Source organism: Podarcis filfolensis, assembly GCF_964270895.1.
Source record: "Podarcis filfolensis genome assembly, chromosome: 3".
NCBI lineage: Eukaryota > Metazoa > Chordata > Lepidosauria > Squamata > Lacertidae > Podarcis > Podarcis filfolensis.
The window spans coordinates 48,311,171-48,331,362 of NC_139606.1; the positions used below are offsets into that span (position 1 = coordinate 48,311,171).

At 41.1% G+C, this 20,192-nt stretch overlaps 1 protein-coding gene across 1 annotated transcript in view; it reads right to left on the reverse strand.

The window, feature by feature from the left end:
- The window catches only part of ASCC3 (activating signal cointegrator 1 complex subunit 3), a 216,673-nt gene that overhangs the window by 163,061 nt on the left and 33,420 nt on the right, over window positions 1-20,192 (reverse strand). Inside the window, exons 8-10 of the mRNA XM_083608265.1 lie at window positions 19,957-20,082; window positions 1,688-1,888; window positions 1,076-1,216 (exon numbers count right to left, since the gene is read on the reverse strand). Of these exons, the coding sequence (XP_083464391.1) occupies window positions 1,076-1,216; window positions 1,688-1,888; window positions 19,957-20,082 (468 nt within the window). The remainder of the gene's footprint in view (window positions 1-1,075; window positions 1,217-1,687; window positions 1,889-19,956; window positions 20,083-20,192) is intronic.

Below are 20,192 nucleotides of genomic sequence, written 5' to 3' on the forward strand. Positions count from 1 at the left end.
GGACCTAACGGTCAGGGGTCCCTTTACCTTTAATCAATGGATATAAACAGCTCTCAATGGCTACTAGCCACAAAATGGGTGCCTCACTGGTTGGAAGCAGCATGCTTCTGAACATCAGTTCCTAGGGAACAAAAATGGGGAGCCTGTGCTCAGGTCCTGCTTGTGAGTTTCCTGTAGGTATTTGGTTGAGCACTATGAGAAAAGCAAGCCGGGCTATGTGGGCCTTTGGCTTGATCCATCAGGGCTCTTCTTATGCTTACACAGAAGCTGAAAGCTCCATTTGTGTATCACTAGATCCATTCGCTTCTCTCTCAGATCTGCAAGCGGTAAGAGAACCGATACTGGTGCCATGGCATAAAACAGTTTTTCAGAGTCATCCAAGAGACGCTAGGGCCATTTGGAAGTTCATATGGAGTTGGTTTCCCAATAAAAGTATCAGTAAATAAGAACAAGTTTCACTGGATGACTTATTTCTTCATCACTACAGTTTATGCCTTGCCATTTGAAAGCAGACATACAGTGGAGTGGTGTGTGTGATCTCTGCTCATGCAAGGCACTGGTGAAACACAAAAGGCCTGACTAGCACTATGCATGGACTTTCTTTTTTATAAATTTTATTTTCCAATTTTGGATCCCCCCCCGAGACATACAAATACAAAACTTCCCAATAAACGTATATATTTTGACTCCACCCCTTTTGCAGTTTCTTATCATTTTTAATACTGCGTTTCCTACGTTATTCGATTTATTAGCTATTCCCTGATTTTTCTTTAACGTTGCATTTAACTTCTTGCTTCACGTTAATCCTGCTAACGAGCTTAAATGTATACAAAAACTTTTCAGATATTCCACAAATGTTTCCCTCTATGCATGGACTTTCAAGGCAGCTTAGAATGTTTCCCACCATCTTCTGCAGCAGGTAGCATTGCAGAAAAGCTAACCTGATGGCAGTAAGTTTGAAAAATCACTGCTTTAATTCATGAATCAAGAATATTTCATTGTTTTGTTAAAGCACATTTATACACTACTGCTTGCTTGCATCCATCAATATACTTATGTTTGTCATGTAGCATACCTGGGTTCGTAGAATCTCACTTTTCGACAACTGCATATCACCAGTCAGCTCTTTCACTGTGATGCCTAGTGGCTCCAGCCGCTTACTGAAGTAATTTGTCATCTCAGCTGCCAATGCCTTCATAGGAGCAACATAAACAATCTGTACCAAAAAGGACACCAGTTTGATAAATGAGCAAAGTGTACAAGACTGTTGGTTTTGCAGCAACTGATACAAATCACAATTTATTGTGAAATATTATACCTAGCACCTTACAGCAACGGGGGAAAAACTTAATAGTAGTATATGGAAAGTGGTTATCGGTGCTGGATAAGTGTGCAGCTTTTTAAAAGACAATAGATTTTGTTTACACGGGCTTATCATTTTGAAAATTGGTTCTGCATCAAAGCTAAATATATTTTCAAAGCTTTTCACATGGGTAATAAGATTTTCAGAACAGAAAAAGGAATTACATAACAGAGATGAAGTAAATCAACAGGCTCCATCTCCATGTGACTTGGGGAAAACACAATGCCCTTGAAAACTTCTTGAATCCATATAAATGTGCACAACTCTATAATGGGCTTTATCTTACAAGTTATAAAGCTGTCCTGCAGTTCATTAAATTCCTACCTTAAACTCGTCCTTTTTGATGACTCCTTGCTGAACATGCTGACGGATTTCATGCAAAACTGTTAACATGGCAATGTTAGTCTTTCCAGCCCCAGTGGGCGCACAGATTAGCATGTTTTCATTTGTATTGTAGGCAGTTTCAAAAACTATGGACTGGATTCGATTTAACCTTTTCATGCCCTTGAAAGCAAGTTGCCCAATCTGCAATAGAAGTCCAGAAAAGAAAAGAAGTATTCAACTAAATAATCAAAACAGTTGCTGTTGACAAGGACTAAAGTGTACAATTCTCTCTAACTTTAATATGTCCAGTTCATCATTATGAACTACACCAGGGTGGAGAACCAGTGGCCCCCTAAATGATACTGGACTCCTGGCTCCCATCAGCCCCACCCAGCATAGCCAACAGCCAGGGATTATGAGAATTATATTATTTGTCCAACTTTTATTTATTTTGACTATTTATGTATTTCTTACCTGCAGTTGATTCTATTTGGTTTACATCAAGGTCAACAAATGCAATCAAGATAAAAAAGGTAAAAATAAACTATAAAAGCAGAAATTACTTTAATTGCTCGCTCGAATAAAAGTCTTCAGCTGTAGTCACAACAACATCTGGAGGGCCCCAGTTTCTATCCCTAGACTACATCACACCTAACATTCAACTAACTGAAAAGCATAGTTTCACATTTATCCATTCCCTTCTTCACTTTTTTGCTCCTCAGGTCCTCTTAGTTGTCATCACCTGCCAACTTTCTTTCCACTTCACTACTAAAAATAAACATTTCTCACAACTTTTCCCTTAGTCACACTTCGTCTCCTTTCAAGTTCAGCTAAGATTACAGTCTACCACTTTGACCAAATCAAACAGACCATTACTTACTTCCCCTCCCACTTTGCAATCAACTTTTTTCTTCTAACAGCATATATCTTGTGGCTTTGCTCTCCTTGATACGGACTGATAACAGTTCATTTTAGGCAATTTATAAGCAAGTAACATTATAAGAATGCTATGCACAATGCTGGTTAGCCCATATCAATGGAATATGATTACTTACTATATTTCTACACCACCTTTCAACTAAGGATCATGGGATGGATTTCAATATAAAAACACAAAAAACACAAACCATAGTAACAAACAAAAACAATACCCCCCCATTTAAAAGGCCACACATTTTTTAAATTAGTCAAAGCCTGGGAGAAGAGGAAAGGTTTTTCCCCCGCTTTGAGGTTTTTTCCCTTTTCTTTTTTCCTTTCCTTTTTTTATTTTTTTCACATATTACTTTACAATACAGATATACCAAAGCCAACACCATTTCCTCCCCATCCCCCCATACATTTACATTTCTATTTCCTCAATCCATCATATTATTCTTTTCTCCCTTCCACTTCCCTCCGCCCCCACTCAATTTCCTCCACATTATACAATTTACAATAATCTTTGCATTCTACAACCTTCTCAAATCATCTGCATATTATTATCTTTCCTTACTAATTTTTCTTCCATCCAGTACTTCATATTTTAATCTAGGCATATTAGGAAAGTTTTTGCCTGACACCTAAAAATATGTAACAAAGGCGCCAGGCAAGCCTCCTTGGGGAGAGCATTCCACAAAGGGAGAGCCACCACAGAAAATACACATTCTTGTGTTGCCACTCTCTGGACCTCTTATGGAGGAGGCACATGAAGAAGGGCCTCAGATTATTATTGCAGGGTCTGGGTCAGTTCATCTGGAGAGAGTTATTGCAGTCTTGAGACATTTAAGGCTTTTAGGTCAAAAAAAGCACCTCTACATAGGACCCAGAAACTATTTGGCAGCCAGTGCAATCAGGCCAGGATTGGCATCATATGCCCAAACTGTCTTGCCCCGTTCAGCAACCTGGCAGCCAAATTCTGCATCAAACTGCCTTTAGAGGCAGCCCCATGTGTAACTTGTTGCAGTAATCTAACCTAGAGGTTACCAGAGGATAGATGATAGAAGACAGGCTATCCCTGTCTAGATAGGACATAGCTGGACTAACAGTTGAAGCCAATGGAAGGCACTCCATGCCACCAAGGCCACTTGAGCCTCAAGTGAGAGCAGTGCACCCAGAAGTTGCCTCAAGTTGTGTTTGAAGTGGGTAGGGGGAACCTGTGGTCCTCCAGCTCCTGCTGGCATACAATTCCCATCATCCCTAGCAATGGATATAGGAGTTGGGACCAATCACAACTGAGGTTCAGCAACCTGTGGTGGGCCACAGGCTCCCCACCACAGTCAGGAATGTATATTAAGAGAAGCAAATGTTAAAAAGCAATTGAAATGATTACAGGGATCAAGCATCTTGTGTACAAATAACATCAGGACTTTTAACTATACAGGGAGCAGAGAGGATGGAAATTATTATTTCATTTTATACAGTAAAACAAAAACAAAGCAGTTTTAAGATTTCCTCACAGGAATGCACAATAAACCTATGAAACCTACTACCACAGAATATTAACACATCACTTACGTCAATAGATTTTTTTTTTAGGTAAAGGTAAAGGGACCCCTGACCATTAGGTCCAGTCGTGACCGACTCTGGGGTTGCGGCGCTCATCTCACTTTATTGGCCGAGTGAGATGGCGTACAGCTTCATGTGGCCAGCATGACTAAGACGCTTCTGGCGAACTAGAGCAGTGCACGGAAACGCCGTTTACCTTCCCGTCGGAGAGGTACCTATTTATCTACTTGCACTTCGACGTGCTTTCAAACTGCTAGGTTGGCAGGAGCTGGGACCAAGCTACGGGAGCTCACCCTGTCACGGGGATTCGAACCGCCAACCTTCTGATCAGCAAGCCCTAGGCTCTGTGGTTTAGCCCACAGAGCGACCCATGTCCAATTTTTTTTTTTAAATGAGATGGTAAATTCATGAAGGACATATTCACGTAGTATATTCCTGACACTCAGATAACAGGGCACAGAGATGTGGGGCATGCAAGCTTGCCTGGCACATTAGGCTGGCCACAGATACCAGAGAGAATGTTGAACTAGACAGATCATTTATTTCACCTAGTATAAGTATTCTACAGCTGTTGTGCAAGATTATGCGTGTTAATATACGCAATCTAAATTTTTTAGCAATTTCACAATCATGCTAACTGGGGTCAGGCTTGGGAATGAAAAATGTGTTCCCTTTGTTTCTACAGCAGTTCTCAGAAACTTGCCACGTGAAAAGTCAAAGTCATCTTAAGGTTTTCTATTCCAGGTGTGATCAATTCATAAGTGTAGAAGAAAAAGAGAAGGGCAGAAACAGTTTCCAGGAGAAGAATTGCTACCGACATGCTTTGAATTTTTTTTTTTTTTTTTAAATAATGGTTACACCAGGCAGAGGAGGAAAAGTAGTAGGAGTGAGCAACGACAGATTTTTCAAGATGGGCTGGCAGTCTGTCAAGTCACTACTCCTAAAAGACGGCAGGAACAAGAAATCAAAGCCCAGAAAGAATGAAGCGATCTTGGAAAGCTCTTCAAACATGTACTTCTAAGAGACGGTGGCATGAGGAAGGAGAAGGAACCACAATTTATGAAAACAACCTAAAGAATAGTCTGTTTGATCAACACACCTTCAGATGCAGATCACTGCTCACGAACCCAAGTCTCTATTCTTGCCTGTTTGCAATTGATCAGTTTGCAGTAATGGGAAAATTGGCAAGGGTTAACCCTTTCACCACTTCACCCCTGCAACCTCATCCCCTCCCCTCCACCAGTCACTTTCCCTCACAATGCAATAAATGTATCTGGATGGCTACAGGAGCTGGAAGAGGTAAAAAGTAATGTTTAGTGGAAGTCCAGAAAATATTTCGCTTTTTCTGCTGCACCCCATTTAATAAGCCAGCCCCTTTGCAGCTGTTTCAAAACGACCTGAATTGCCAAACTCAGATCTGACAAATTGGTAGTTCTGAACTAGTTTTCTGTGTAAGAAAAGGCAGGGGTCATCATGCTGCAAATGGAAAAAGCTGAAAGGTAAAAATGTTGTTACTGTATTCTTTTCCATTGTGAGGGATGAATACTGTATTTTTCGCCCCATAGGATGCACCGCCCCATAGGACACACATAGTTTTTTTTTGGGGGGGGGGGAAATAAAGAAAAAAAATTCTTCGGAGGGTTGCGCGGAGTGCAGGCAGCTCCGCGCAACCCTCGGGAGCCCGGCACGGCTTTGCGCCGGGCTCCCTAGGGTTGTGCAGAGCTTCCTGAAGCCTGGAGAGCGAGAGGGGTCGGTGCGCACCTGTATTCGCCCCATAGGACACACACACATTTCCCCTTCATTTTTGGAGGGGGGGAAATGCGTCCTATAGGGCGAAAAATACGGTATGTCTACTTATTTTTGAAATCTAACTATAACAGGAGCTATTTCTACTCCTTATGCCAGAGAATTCTACATCTCAGTTATAAAATTTCTTGTCTATCCTGAACCAATTTACAGAGCAATTCTAACTACTGGAAACCAGCATAACTTACATTAATGTAAGTTATCCCATTCCAAACGCTGTTCGGAAGCCTCTGAGAGGGCTACTGACAACTAACCCAGCAGGTGAGTATGGGCCTGAGTTTTGAGACTTGAACCCTAGGTCACATGACTGACCAGAACAGGGAGTTGGAATAGACTTAAGCATTTCCTAGCCTCACACCTGGAATTTGCATATTTTTAAAGTTAGACATTAATCTGATTATGGCTTCCCTTTCTCAATGAAAACTTTCCCACTTGTCATGTATTCCCAAATTCATTGCTACTTATGACTCTTGCTTGATTTGATAAGAATTAATTGCTCTTGAACAACATGTTTACCTAACAAAATAATATAAACAAGCAAAATGGAGAAGAGAATTGAACTTTGCGATGGCTTTGATTTGCCAGTACGGGCCACATGATCTCCTGCAATGATTTTGCAAAGTTTTTTGCAGATAAAATCGCTCAGATTCGGGAAGAAGTAGACTCCACCGTGGGAGCAGGGCCGGGGCGGGAGACTGCTAGAGTCCTGTCTAGTCAAGTTGTGTGGGATCAATTCCAATCTGTTACCTCCGAGGATGTGGACAGGCTGCTTGGACAAGTGAAGCCAACCACCTGTCTCCTGGATCCTTGCCTATCCTGGCTTATAAAAGCTAGCCGAGAAGGACTGGGCGATGGGCTTCGTGGGGTGGTGAATGCTTCCCTCCGTGAGGGATCCTTCCCAGACCCGCTGAAAGAGGCGGTTATTAAACCGCTTCTTAAAAAACCATCTTTAGATGCGGCCACGATGGCCAATTATCGCCCAGTCTCAAATCTTCCATTCTTGGGCAAGGTGATTGAGCGAGTGGTTGCTGAACAACTCCAGGCACGCCTGGAAGAAGCGGACCATTTGGATCCCTTCCAGTCGGGATTCAGGCCTCATCATGGGACTGAAACTGCCTTGGTCGCACTGGTTGATGATCTCCGGCGGGCTAGGGACAAAGGTGAGAGCTGTTTCCTAGTTCTGCTGGATCTCTCAGTGGCGTTTGATACCATCGACCATACCATCCTTCTGGACCGTCTTGAGGGGCTGGGAGCTGGGGGCACTGTCATACAGTGGTTCCGCTCCTTCCTCCTGGGCCGTGTTCAGAAAGTGGTGGTGGGGGATGAGTGTTCAGACCCCTGGGCTCTCACTTGTGGGGTGCCTCAGGGTTCTGTCCTCTCCCCCATGCTTTTCAACATTTACATGCAGCCACTGGGAGATATCATCAGGAGGTTTGGGCTGGGTGTTCATCAGTATGCGGATGATACCCAGCTCTACCTCTCTTTTAAATCAGAACCAGTGAAGGCGGTGAAGGTCCTGTGTGAGTGTCTGGAGGCGGTTGGAGGATGGATGGCGGCTAACAGATTGAGGTTGAATCCTGACAAGACAGAAGTACTGTTTTTGGGGGACAGGAGGCGGGCAGGTGTGGAGGATTCCCTGGTCCTGAATGGGGTAACTGTGCCCCTGAAGGACCAGGTGCGCAGCCTGGGAGTCATTTTGGACTCACAGCTGTCCATGGAGGCACAGGTCAAATCTGTATCCAGGGCAGCTGTTTACCAGCTCCATCTGGTACGTAGGCTGAGACCCTATCTGCCTGCAGACTGTCTCGCCAGAGTGGTGCATGCTCTGGTTATCTCCCGCTTGGACTACTGCAATGCGTTCTACGTGGGGCTACCTTTGAAGGTGACCCGGAAACTACAACTAATCCAGAATGCGGCAGCTAGACTGGTGACTGGGAGCGGCCGCTGAGACCATATAACACCGGTCTTGAAAGACCTACATTGGCTCCCAGTACGTTTCCGAGCACAATTCAAAGTGTTGGTGCTGACCTTTAAACCCCTAAACGGCCTCGGTCCAGTATATCTGAAGGAGCGTCTCCTCCCCCATCGTTCTGCCCGGACACTGAGGTCCAGCTCCGAGGGCCTTCTGGCAGTTCCCTCACTGCGAGAGGCCAAGTTACAGGGAACCAGGCAGAGGGCCTTCTCGGTAGTGGCGCCCGCCCTGTGGAACGCCCTCCCATCAGATGTCAAAGCGATAAACATCTACCTGACATTCAGAAGACATCTGAAGGCAGCCCTGTTCAGGGAAGTTTTTAATATGTGACATTTTAGTGTATCTTTCATCTTTGTTGGAAGCCGCTCAGAGTGGCTCGGGAAACCCAGCCAGATGGGCGGGGTACAAATAATAAATTATTATTATTATTATTATTATTATTACTACTATTATCATCATCATCATCATCATCATCATCATTAAGTTTGTTCTTTCCCTGGACAGCTTGACCATTTGGACTTTTATGGCTAAAGGAAAAAAATTGGGACAGTATAATTGTGCATTGATTAATGGGTATGTTGCTGCCAGTTCTTATGAGCTGACTCTTTTAAAAGGTTTAGCAGCAGAATTCTAGATTGCTGTGTAACATCCACTTATTAAAATAGGTTTTGGGAAGATGATTTATGATGGTTGTAAGATATTTTATCCCAACTTGTATTTGTCCCTTCAAGTCACACTTTGAATATGAAATACAAAGGAGTGAATAGAATAATATCTCACTGATACCTAGTTGCCAGCTAACCTGTGGTGGTACGTTAGGTTTGTGCCTCAAAGGCATTGGGTTTAAATCTTATATCCCTGGAGGTCACAGAATGCAAGGAGCTCTCCTGTTTGTGGAGTTTATTGTTCCTCTACTCAGAGTTGCATTTGTTTTTACCATCCGTTGATCTGCTGAAATGTTCTGAAAAAATCCAGAGCCAATCTATTGTTCAAAATTTGCTAATAGCTAAAAATTTCTTTGCTAGATCCACAACAATATCCACCTATTCCAGAATTCCGCAGCTAAGAAGCAATTTAAACCTGGATCTGCTACAGTAAAGAACATAATTGAGAGGATTTAATAATATATTAACCAACTCAAAAGCCCTGTGGTCCGATACATATTTCCTTTGAACAAGGTTCTGTGGGACCTTAATGTCAGCCATGAAGTGTCCAATAGCTGCTTATTTCCTTCATTCCGCTGTTGATTCTGGCAGCAACATAACATCACATTTTCGATGAAAAGGCTCGGCTGGTGAGCAGTTGCACTTCTGGATCATGACAGGACACAGGAAAAGCCAATTAGCCACCTGCCAGCTAATCTTATGCCTACAGCCAACATTGTCAGGTCCTGTTATTGTAGATGAAAACAGTTCTGCTGTTTGTGTTACAAAAATAGTGATCTACCCTAGTTTCTCCTCTGTGCCACTGCAACAAGCAGCAACACCCACTTGTTAGAAAAATCAAGTGAAGTACAGAGTGAAGATGGCAAATTAAAACTGGAATATAAAGAACAAATGCAAAACTATGTTTGGCCATGCAAACAAATTTAAAAATTCACCCACCCACGGTTGTCACTGTGACAAGACATGACCAAAGGCTTCTCTCAGCATCCCTGTCTCTCTCCTTCCTTAGATTTACACCAATAACTGAACCAAGCACTTGGATTGCAAAAACAAGCCAGCAACAAAGCATTGGGGGATTAGTACAACTCTTCCTTTAAGCTCATAAGCTACAGACGAATACATGTGCATTAACACCTCAGGACACATGAAACAAACCACAAGTTCAGGTTCAGATTCTGGCTTGTTTCATCATAGGCACAGCAAGAGTGTGGGACCAGCGCCTTGGGGGTTCCACTCTTCATTCACATCAAACCAGTTTTGCTTTAACCTATAGTTTACTGGGAAATGCAAACTGGGCCACTGCTTTTATTTTTGCATGTTGATGTATTCATGTTTCCTCACTAAACAAAATTTACTTTCGTTTGGGAAGAAAATAAAGAACCCTGGGGTACCTTAGTTAACCACGTTACGGAGGCATGAGCTTTCATTCACCATTTGTCTACAGTGGTACCTCTGGTTACGAACTTAATTTGTTCCAGAGGTCCGTTCTTAACCTGAGGTACCACTTTAGCTAATAGGGCCTCCTGCTGCCGCCGCTGTGCCACCACCACATGATTTCTGTTCTCATCCTGAGGGAAAGTTCTTAACCCAAGGTACTACTTCCAGGTTAGCGGGGTCTGTAATCCGAAGTGTTTGTAACCCAAGGTACCACTGTACTTCATCCCATGCACAAAGTAGACAGTGAAGGTGTTGAACACCGCTGTCACCCGTGTTTGGGCAACATTTAGAATAAACTGCAATGCATTGCAGATTAAGACTGTCTTTGAAGATATGTCAGAAGCTTAAATTGGTCCAACACTCAGCAACTAGGCTCCTAACCAACATGAAATTTAGAACAATGGTCACCAATTCTAAAACAGCTTCATGAGCTCTCCCTGCACTTTATAGGGGATAATCTATAACATTTTACTTTGGATCTGAATACTTCAAGAACTTCCTGTTCCTATATGAACTAGTTGGCTCATCGGATCAGGAAAAACTCTTCCCAACCTAGTAAGGTAAAGAGAATGACCATCATGGATTGGGCCTTCTCTGTCAAGACATCTAGATTATACAATACCCTGTTATGAGTTGTTGACGCAAGGTGAAAACCCAGGCCTTTTAACTGAGGAACACTGTAAATTTATTTGGAGCCTGTTTTTAGCACTGTTTTAGCCTGCCTGCTATTTTACATGCTGTTTTAACTATTCCCCCCTTTTCTATCTTTTAATTTAACTGTTTAAAAGTAATAAATTACAGACTCTCATGAGTCAAGAGAGCTATTAAACAAGGTGGAGTGCACAGCTTCCAAACAATGTTTAAAGCTACATTGGGGTGGGACGAGATAAAAGCTCAACCACCCATTCAACAAAATGTCAGGTCACTGTCGCAGGAGGTAACTTTGCTGGTATTCCCTACTTTTGAACAGCTTGAAATTAACAACATGAGAATGCACAGGGATTAACTCTGTGTCAACCATAACTAAACTACAGAGATATTCAACAGGTGCCCGATATGCTCATCCAACCATATTCCACTCAGCCTTGCAATCACATTAGAAAACAAATGTGCTGTCTAGAAGAGCACCTGGTTTGCCCTACTGCACTTTTAAGTTCTTGGAAAACATGATTTCACAGCAACAGAAGCACAAACTGGTTGGAAGGTGTGCTCAACAAATGTGTATTTACTGCGAAATAAAATGGTTGAGGAGAAAGACCGTGAGTGAAATTTCCTTCTCTACAGGCACTAACTAATGGCACAGATTCCAGCTGTTCAGGCATGAGTCACGATTAAAGCTCTTAACAATCTTATCACTTTAGAGATCTCCACATGTACTGAATAATGATTTTCAGAGTACATATTTAACTTGCTTGTTCTCTTATGATGGGAGATAAACCACCTCCTTCAAGCTTGGTGCTACAATATCTATTTAACAAAAAGGGGAAGAACTAACACACACTACTTTAAAGGGTAATTATAGCTGACAGAGATAATAAACGTTAACCCGTCAAGTAGGAGTGAGGCAACAGAGAATGGAAAGAACATTCTTCTGGGGGGAAAAACACAAATGTCGTGAGCATCTACTTTTTAGAGTACACTTGTTTTTTTCTTGTTCTTTATCTCATGCAATAGCAAGCTAGAGTAAGCAACTAATTATGCGTAAGCGTTCAGGATCCCAATAACTCTTCATCAGGTTAAATAATAAAAAATATAAGGCGGCGGGCATAAAGAAAAGGCTGTTTCTCAAGCCATATATGTGTGTATTTTGTAAGCATCTTAAGGTAGAACATGAGAGAAAAATCAAGCAAAGAAAACTATTTTTGCCTTAAAAACTTGAAAACCTGCACAATGTTTTGTGACGTTTTGGTTGGTCTGATAACGATATTACCTAATGTGTATTTTGGTCGTCCCCCCTTATGGGTTGACATGGTTACCTTTTTGTTTGTTTGTTTGTATCCTAATTTCAATCTCACAGCCCCAGAGCAGATCATCTACTGTGCCAAAATTAAAGCAAAAATGTATTAAAGCTGATAATTTGACAAAATTAGTACCATTACATTAGTTTACACAGAAGGAAAATTGGGGGGTGGAGACTTGGTAAAAGGCACATCTCATATTGATGCAAGCTATTTACTTTCAGGCAAAGAACATAGGAATACAAATATGGACAAGCTGCATCATGAAAGTACCTTCTCTAATTTTGTGTCCTGCCATGTCCCCCTGACACCCATTTAGTTCTATGCAAAACCCCCTTGGAAGCCATTTTGTAACTGTAACCCACTGTACTCTGAAAATCTGAAATGTGCCCACTGCATCAAAAAGGTTGACAACCCCTGTCATAGATGATATCAAGTTGTGGCATCCAAATTACAACATGGGCTTCTGTTTGCACAAATGGAACTTCCCCTTTCTTCCCCTGACAGTACCCCACTTCACCAGAATCTGCTACAGAAGGCTGGGAGACCTTTTGGGAAGAGCATCTGGTATACCTATGGAAAACCCCACAAGCACATCTTGGAGTTGGCTGAGGACCCACAGAATCCTAACTCCACTTCATTCCACAGACATATCCCCAAAAATGGCCCTACCTACGCCAATCCTGGAGGTGGTGTAGTTAATTTCTTTCAGTTGACTGCAATGGAAGAAGACGCACCCCCTCAAAAAGGTAAAAAAATAAAGTCTCCCACCTCTCATTCTGGCTGCTATGTGCTGATAGGGCTTAGCAACATGTGATAGCTCCCCAAAGAGATTCCCCCGTTTCCCCCCACAGAAAAACACCCATAAAATTCCTCTGTAAACTCTGTAAACATCGTTTCTATTTTAAGTGTGTTTTATACTTTGAAGCATTCTAACAGGCAAATTCTCCAAGTACCTAAAATATTATCAGACGTTACAGCCTGTTCTGGAAAAGAATAGTTTCCCTAATAATTATCATCTATAATTTTTTAGGGCACATTATGTATATGTTCTTAATGTCTAAGACTGAAACAACAAGATGGCAGTTCATTATTGTTATAAAAAACATACTTTTAATATGTAAACCTTTAAAATAATTAAGAATGTTTCTACTGTTTGTATAACTTTCATCAAGCGTGCTACACAGAAATCTTAACTCCAGTTAATAACAGTGTTCAAACACTAGTTGTTTCCTAGTAATTATATGGGAACAAAGCAGAAACTTCATGTTTCCTGAAGTAGAAGTTACACAACGCTTGCTTTTAGAAAAACTGAGAAAAACTTTGTACATTTTAATTTCACCAAACATTTCCCTGTTCTTGTTTTCAACGTGAACAAAAATGAGGTGGGGATTTTTGTTCTTAGCTAGAACAAATTAAAAATCAAAATTAAATATAATTTGTGAAGGTGAAAATGTATGGCTATAATCTGAAGTACAGCCTTAGTATGCAAAACATCCCTGACTAAATTCCTGCCATTTTCAGGTAGGGATAGAAAAGATCCCTGTCTAAAACTTTGGAGAGCCACTGCTGGTCAGTGTAGAGCTGGGTTGGAGAACCTGTGGCCCTCTATATGTTGTTCGACTACAGTTCCCATCATTCCTGACCACTGGCCATGCTAGCTAGGTCAGACGGGAATTGAAATCCAGCCACATATGGAAGGCCACAGGTTCCCCATGCTCAATGTGGACAATACTGAACTAGGTGGATCAAGAGTATGACTCAGTATAAGGCAGCTTCTATGTTCCTGTTCTAGGAAACAAGTAAGAAGGTTGTAGAATGAGGAACAAGAGGAGCAAAGATACAGTGGGAGTTTAACAAAACACATTGGACTGACTCTAGCAATTCCATGACATTTGCTTTAACAGCTATATTTGAGTCCCAAGAATTCTGAATATTTATTCCTCATTTACTGGTGGTAAAATACATTTACGTCCAGTGATTTTGAGCATCTCTTGGGCTGGTCCTGGGTACCTCCATTTATTAACATGGATTTCACCCTCTGATCAGGGGCACTCTTTTGTTGGACTTCAGCTTCCATCAGTCCCAGCCAGTTTGGCCAATGATAGGGGATGGAGTTGTACTGCAGCAACATCTGAAGCCACATGTTCTTCACCCATGCATAAGCCCAACCCTTCAGACTATTAGCAATTCACCACCATTACCACTTCAATCCAGAACTCTCCCTATTTCCCACATAAATTTCAGCTCCAGCATGGCTTGAGACGCTCCAGCTAGCACCCTAGTTTCCCATTGGTTTACATGATACATATTCTGTGTCCAATTTTGTCTCTGGACCAGCTCAAGGCTTGATGAGCTACAATGCATTCTGAGCTAAAAAGTTTCAAACTAAATGTTTATTTTTACTTGTTTGTAACTGCACCTTTTGTTACACTAACACAGGAACAGCTAAGAGAGCGAGGGAGCTATATTCAAATGGACAATAAACCGTGGAATACTGATGTAAAAAAATAGAGAGCATTGATTACAATCAATAATGCAAATAGAAGCTTTCTACTTGGTAATTAATACCGTGATTAAAATCAATACCCATGAGTCTTATGGCCATGTCCCTTCATCACCAATCCCTGCTTTTATAAGTATGTTTTAAATTTTTAAAAGCATATTAAACATTTTTTTCCTTTTTTTAAAAAAGATAAACACATTAGGAAATACTCCACAGGAACCAACACTTAGCATCTATTTTCTACACTAACTTTTTTCAAGATGTCTGCATAGCTCTCATGAATACATTATGCCTAGATAGCAAGTGAAGGTGTATTGTTGGTTAATATGAACTCCCTACTCACTGTTCTTTCATTGCACTGTTCTAATAAAGTGCATCTTGCTATATGTATATGATTCTTGTAGACAGTGATACTGCATCCATTCCAACAAAATGCATCAGTCTATATAAGCAATTTTTTTGTTTTGTTTTTTGAATGCTGAAACCCTCTTTGGAAGGAATGGAGGTGCCTGAATCCAACTTTACCCCCTCACTTCTCCCATACTGATCAGCACAGGATTCTGGATATTGGACTGGGCTAGAAAATGCAACTGGCCCAGTTCTTAAGCCATGGTTTGAAGTTGGTTTAAGTTCCTGGCTTGTACTGAAACTGACAAGTATAATTTTCCAGTTAAGACTAAATGGGAAACCTTGGTTATGATGTAGATTTCCTTGTTGAAATTGCAGCTCACCACCATAAGGAGGTCTGAATGGGCTGTATGTGTGAGCAAAAGGCTTGGGCATATCTTGCATTAATGAGCAAGCATAGGCCCACAGCGTGGCTCAAGGTTTCATGCAGCTGAAGCTATCCTGGGGAGAGTGGTTCTGTAAGCCCCTGCTAAATAAATGCAAGTGGTCCTGTGATAGGGTCTCATCCAGTATTGAAACCACCTGCCTGATAAAGCCCAGCTAGCTGCAGCCAAACAACTTGCTAGCAACCAAATGACTGGGAAGTTCGTGCCAGAAGATAATCAGCCTAAGAATAATGCCTACCAACTATTTTCAAAACTTGCTTTTATAAACATTTCAGATATGTGGCCCCAATACGTCTAGGCAGAAGGAAAAAATAGCACGACTTCAAAAGAGGAAGAAGATAAATTACTATATTACATCAGAATATCTGAGCAAAAATGAAGGTCATTAAAGCTGGATTTTATGCTATCCGGACAGCTCTTAAAAGATGCATAAATAGCATTTTAAATTTTTCACTTCTTAATAATGTACATGGTTATATAAATGACTGCTATATATAAATACAGCCCATCCTCTCCGTTACCCTCCACAAACAATAACTTGTTCTGCATTTTCAAAATCAAGTAGTCCTGCCATACCAAAAAGTGATAGTGTTCAGTTAGCTCAGGAACTTCTCTAGTGCACGATATCACCTTTCAAAAAGCGCTCCTTTTGTCATCAGAACAGTTTTAAGGGGATGTGGAGGTATGCAGGAGGCAGGGGAATCACAGCTTGCCTCCTTGCCCTGTTATGCCAATGGATTTCTTCCAATACCAGACAGACAAAGCACTGGTTACTCCCAATAGTAAGGATTTCCAGGTTATTAAAATAGTGGTAGAAGAAATGTACACTCTCACTCCTATCCCCTCCTGCTTGTTTTGCTACAGAATGTTGTTATGGCTGCACACACAGCAACAATATTCTTCAAAAGACATCAGTTACTGCCAAGCTTTCATGAAATATCTAAAAAACAATAATGATTGGCCTCATTCTTCAAGGGAACCTAAGAAACAGTCAAAACATCCTGAAGGGTGACGTCAAAAGTAAAATTTATACATTAATATGTCTGCCTTCAACCAGCCCTGCTTATTAACTAAAACCATAAAAGCAAGAAAACATTACGGAAAGAAAATGAGGGTATTGATTTTGTAATCATTCCTAACCATTATGCAAAGAAAAATATGTACTTTTTTATATTTAGGCCATCGATTAATTACAGCAAGTGAAAGAAAATGGAAATGACATGAAACAAGGAAATAAATCCTATCACAGCCATCCACTTTAGGTAACAGTAGAGCCATTCATCAGCAACATAGATGTGTTAGGTAAGCCTTTCTTTAACCTTAGGAGAGTGGTGAAGAGAACAGGTTTAACCTTGTATCACAGCCCTGTAAATAGTTTCAAAGCACTGGCCTACACACTCCCATTCCAATGCTACACATCACCCTCTGCCTGCCGGCTCCTTGCTTGCGCCACAACAGCATTCTGTTTTTGAGGAAGAAAGAGCATAGCGGAAGGCATGATAGCATCACAGCAGTCTGGCCAGTCCAGGATAAACCACTGCAAAGCTTTGCATTAGGCTAAGAAAGACTACCACACAACCAGTCTTGGCTATCCTACCCAACAGGAAATAGGACTAGTCTTGACAGTACCTCTTTCTTTCATATCCCAGTACGTTTCCGAGCACATTTCAAAGTGTTGATGCTGACCTTTAAAGCCCTAAATGGCCTCGGTCCAGTATATCTGAAGGAGCGTCTCCACCCCCATCGTTCTACCCGGACACTGAGGTCCAGCACCGAGGGCCTTCTGGCGGTTCCCTCACTGCGAGAAGCTAAGTTACAGGGAACCAGGCAGAGGGCCTTCTCAGTAGTGGCGCCCTCCCTGTGGAACGCCCTCCCACCAGATGTCAAAGAGAACAACAACTACCAGACTTTTAGAAGACATCTGTAGGCAGCCCTGTTTAGGGAAGCTTTTAATGTTTGACGTATTACAGTATTTTAATATTTTTTTGGAAGCCGCTCAGAGTGGCTGGGGAAGCCCAGCCAGATGGGTGGGGTATAAATAATAAATTATTATTATTATTATTATTATTATTATTATTATTATTATTATTATATCAGCAGTATGCTTTGGCAAAATGTCAGAGAAACAGCAGCATGGGCTTTGCATGGCAAATACTAGGCCTGTAAAAGCAGCATAAATTTCCTGTGGAAGGAAGGGCAGGCCACCATTCACTTGGTCAGCAAAGGAAAAGGAAAAATTTCTCTTTGTCCCAAGTAAGCAGAAAGATTTTAATACCTTAAAAGCACACACTTCAGGGATGCATAAAGTAAGCATGTTATATGGGAAAGTTTAGCAAATTGAACCATTTTTCTTTTTAGTCTGCTGATCCCACACTGTCGTGGGGACTGCCTCCAAGGCAGGCTGGACTGGAAGCCACAAGTTTCTAAACATTATAGATCAACTGTTATCCAACCGCATGCATATTTCTAGGGACTCTTTGCGTTTTAAGCAAAATGTGTGAAGGTCATCCTTTTAATTACTATGATGCCAGTACTTCAAGATCACATGTAATTTTCAAATAAGAGATGCACTCTGCCAAAGTATGAAATCCTGCAATGGGTACTAAAAATCCCAGCTCAACTTCTACGAAGCAGCTTACACGACTCTGTTCCATTGGATAAAAATGTTGGGAGAAGCGTAGAGGAAAAGGTCACAAGTACAATAATGTACCTCCTTTAGCTCCGAAGGCTTATGGCATAGCATTTCAGTTTTCCATCTGCCATTGGAATCTATTGAAAACCAGTTGACAGATGTCCTTTTACCACCTACTGAGCATTGTGTAACCAAAATTAAGCACTTGTGCTTTTCTAAGTGAAATCAGAGAGCCCAAAGTGCTAAACATTTGCTGGATGATGCCCAAAAGCTAATGCTAGAAAGAGTCCACATCAAACATTCTGTATTATTGCATAATTAGTGCAATAAGAAGAGAGGTATGTAGAAAAAAAGAACTATGACCTGAATCAGAGAGAAATGGATTTAAATTCCTGTTCAGTGGTTGTCTTGGTTACATCTCTGCCTCTTAAGACTAGCTTGCAGTGCCTCACAAACAGCTGGAGGTCAAATGTAACCCACCCCCCATATTATACTTTTCTGTGGCTCACTTCATAACTTCATGTTCTCAACATCCCACCATAAATTACCATGTAGCAATCCAGCCTCACCATCCCAAATCTTGAGGAAAATCTAGATTTATTCTTACAGCTAGATTTATTCTTCACTAGTTTTAGTACTAGTGAAATGAAAAAAGAAACTCAAAAACTATACACACAAGGTGCTAGGTGTCAAAGAAACTGTCCAAAATGTAGCTTGCTAGTTAATTCATGTCTACAAATAACTAAACCAGAACCTCTTATTGCCATTTCTTGCAGCAAAGGAGCACAGAGGGGAAACTGTTTATTTTCCCAACAGACAAATCCCTTAATATCTTGACCAACGGTATCAGGGGTCAACAGTATCCCACAGGTTTACAAAGCCTTTTTACAAACAAAATTAGATCTCTGTGCCCCCACCCCCAGTTAAAACCTCCTTGTGAAAAACCTGCCTTTTTCATCATAACTATTTTATGTATGTTTTTGTAGTTGTTTATACTTTACATTGTGGGGTATTGCTAGCCCCAATTTCTTATTTGCATCTATTGTGTATTGCTAGAAAAAAGAAAATTCTCAATGAAGGCATAATTCTTTAACTTGCACATTATGTCATGCTTATTACCTACCCTTGAAATAATTTCAGTTACAGATAGGTAGCCGTGTTGGTCTGCCATAGTCAAAACAAAAACAATTTTTTTTTTCTTCCAGTAGCACCTTAAAGACCAACTAAGTTAGTTTGGTATCTGAAGAAGTGTGCATGCACACGAAAGCTCATACCAAGAACTAACTTAGTTGGTCTTTAAGGTGCTACTGGAAGAAAAAAAAATTGTTTTTGTTTTGAAATAATTTAATTTTCTGGTTTTTGTACCATGCATTTGACACACAGACACCTGCATCCAGACTGATTAAAGATTATGTATTGACAGAGGGTTAAGGCAGATTACATTATCAAGTTTTCAACTAAAGATAACAAAATTACGGTCTATAAATAATTACTATATTCTCTTCCTGTTTCTTCCATCTTGAATGAATGAATTGATTTATTTTGGTCACTGACCAGAGTGATCTTGGATTTGATCTTCTTCCGCCTTTGCCACCCCACCCAATAAATGCAAGCATTTGTCTTTTTTCTACTTATGCCATGCTGTAAAGTGTTAGAACATGTGAGAACACTATGGCTTGAATCCAGAGAAGTTCAAAGAAAGCTTGGCTTGCACAATGGGGCCTTCTTGCCCTTTCGTCCCCACTGCAACCTTCTGTGCCTGCAAAAAATCCACTGTTGAGTGCTGATAGTGAGAGATGTGGGGTGGGGTGGCAGTGGAATGGGGGCGGGGGGTGCTCAGTGACGTGCAGCTTGTCCAAAACAATCCTTGATCCAACCTGATATCAGTATTAAACCACACACAAAAACTGAATTTATATTTTTCTTTCAAACACGCCTGATTCAATACTGATGCAATGGAACAAAAGTTTGTATACATGTTCCATAGCACACCACAAAAGTTAGGTTTTCCTCACCTCATCCAAATCGTTAATGTAAACTGGTTTTTCCTCCAAACCAATAGGCATCGGTTCGGTGTGAGGGATCTTTACTTCTTCATACATTTTGTTATTTTCTCTCTCAATACCTTCTGGCAGAAGCATCTGTGAAAATTAAGCAGGAGAAAAGAAAGGGGGAAAACAACTTAAAAATAATTAAATGAATAAATAATGTTTTGAAAACCCTCCACAAACAGGTAAAAATCAGTTTGAAC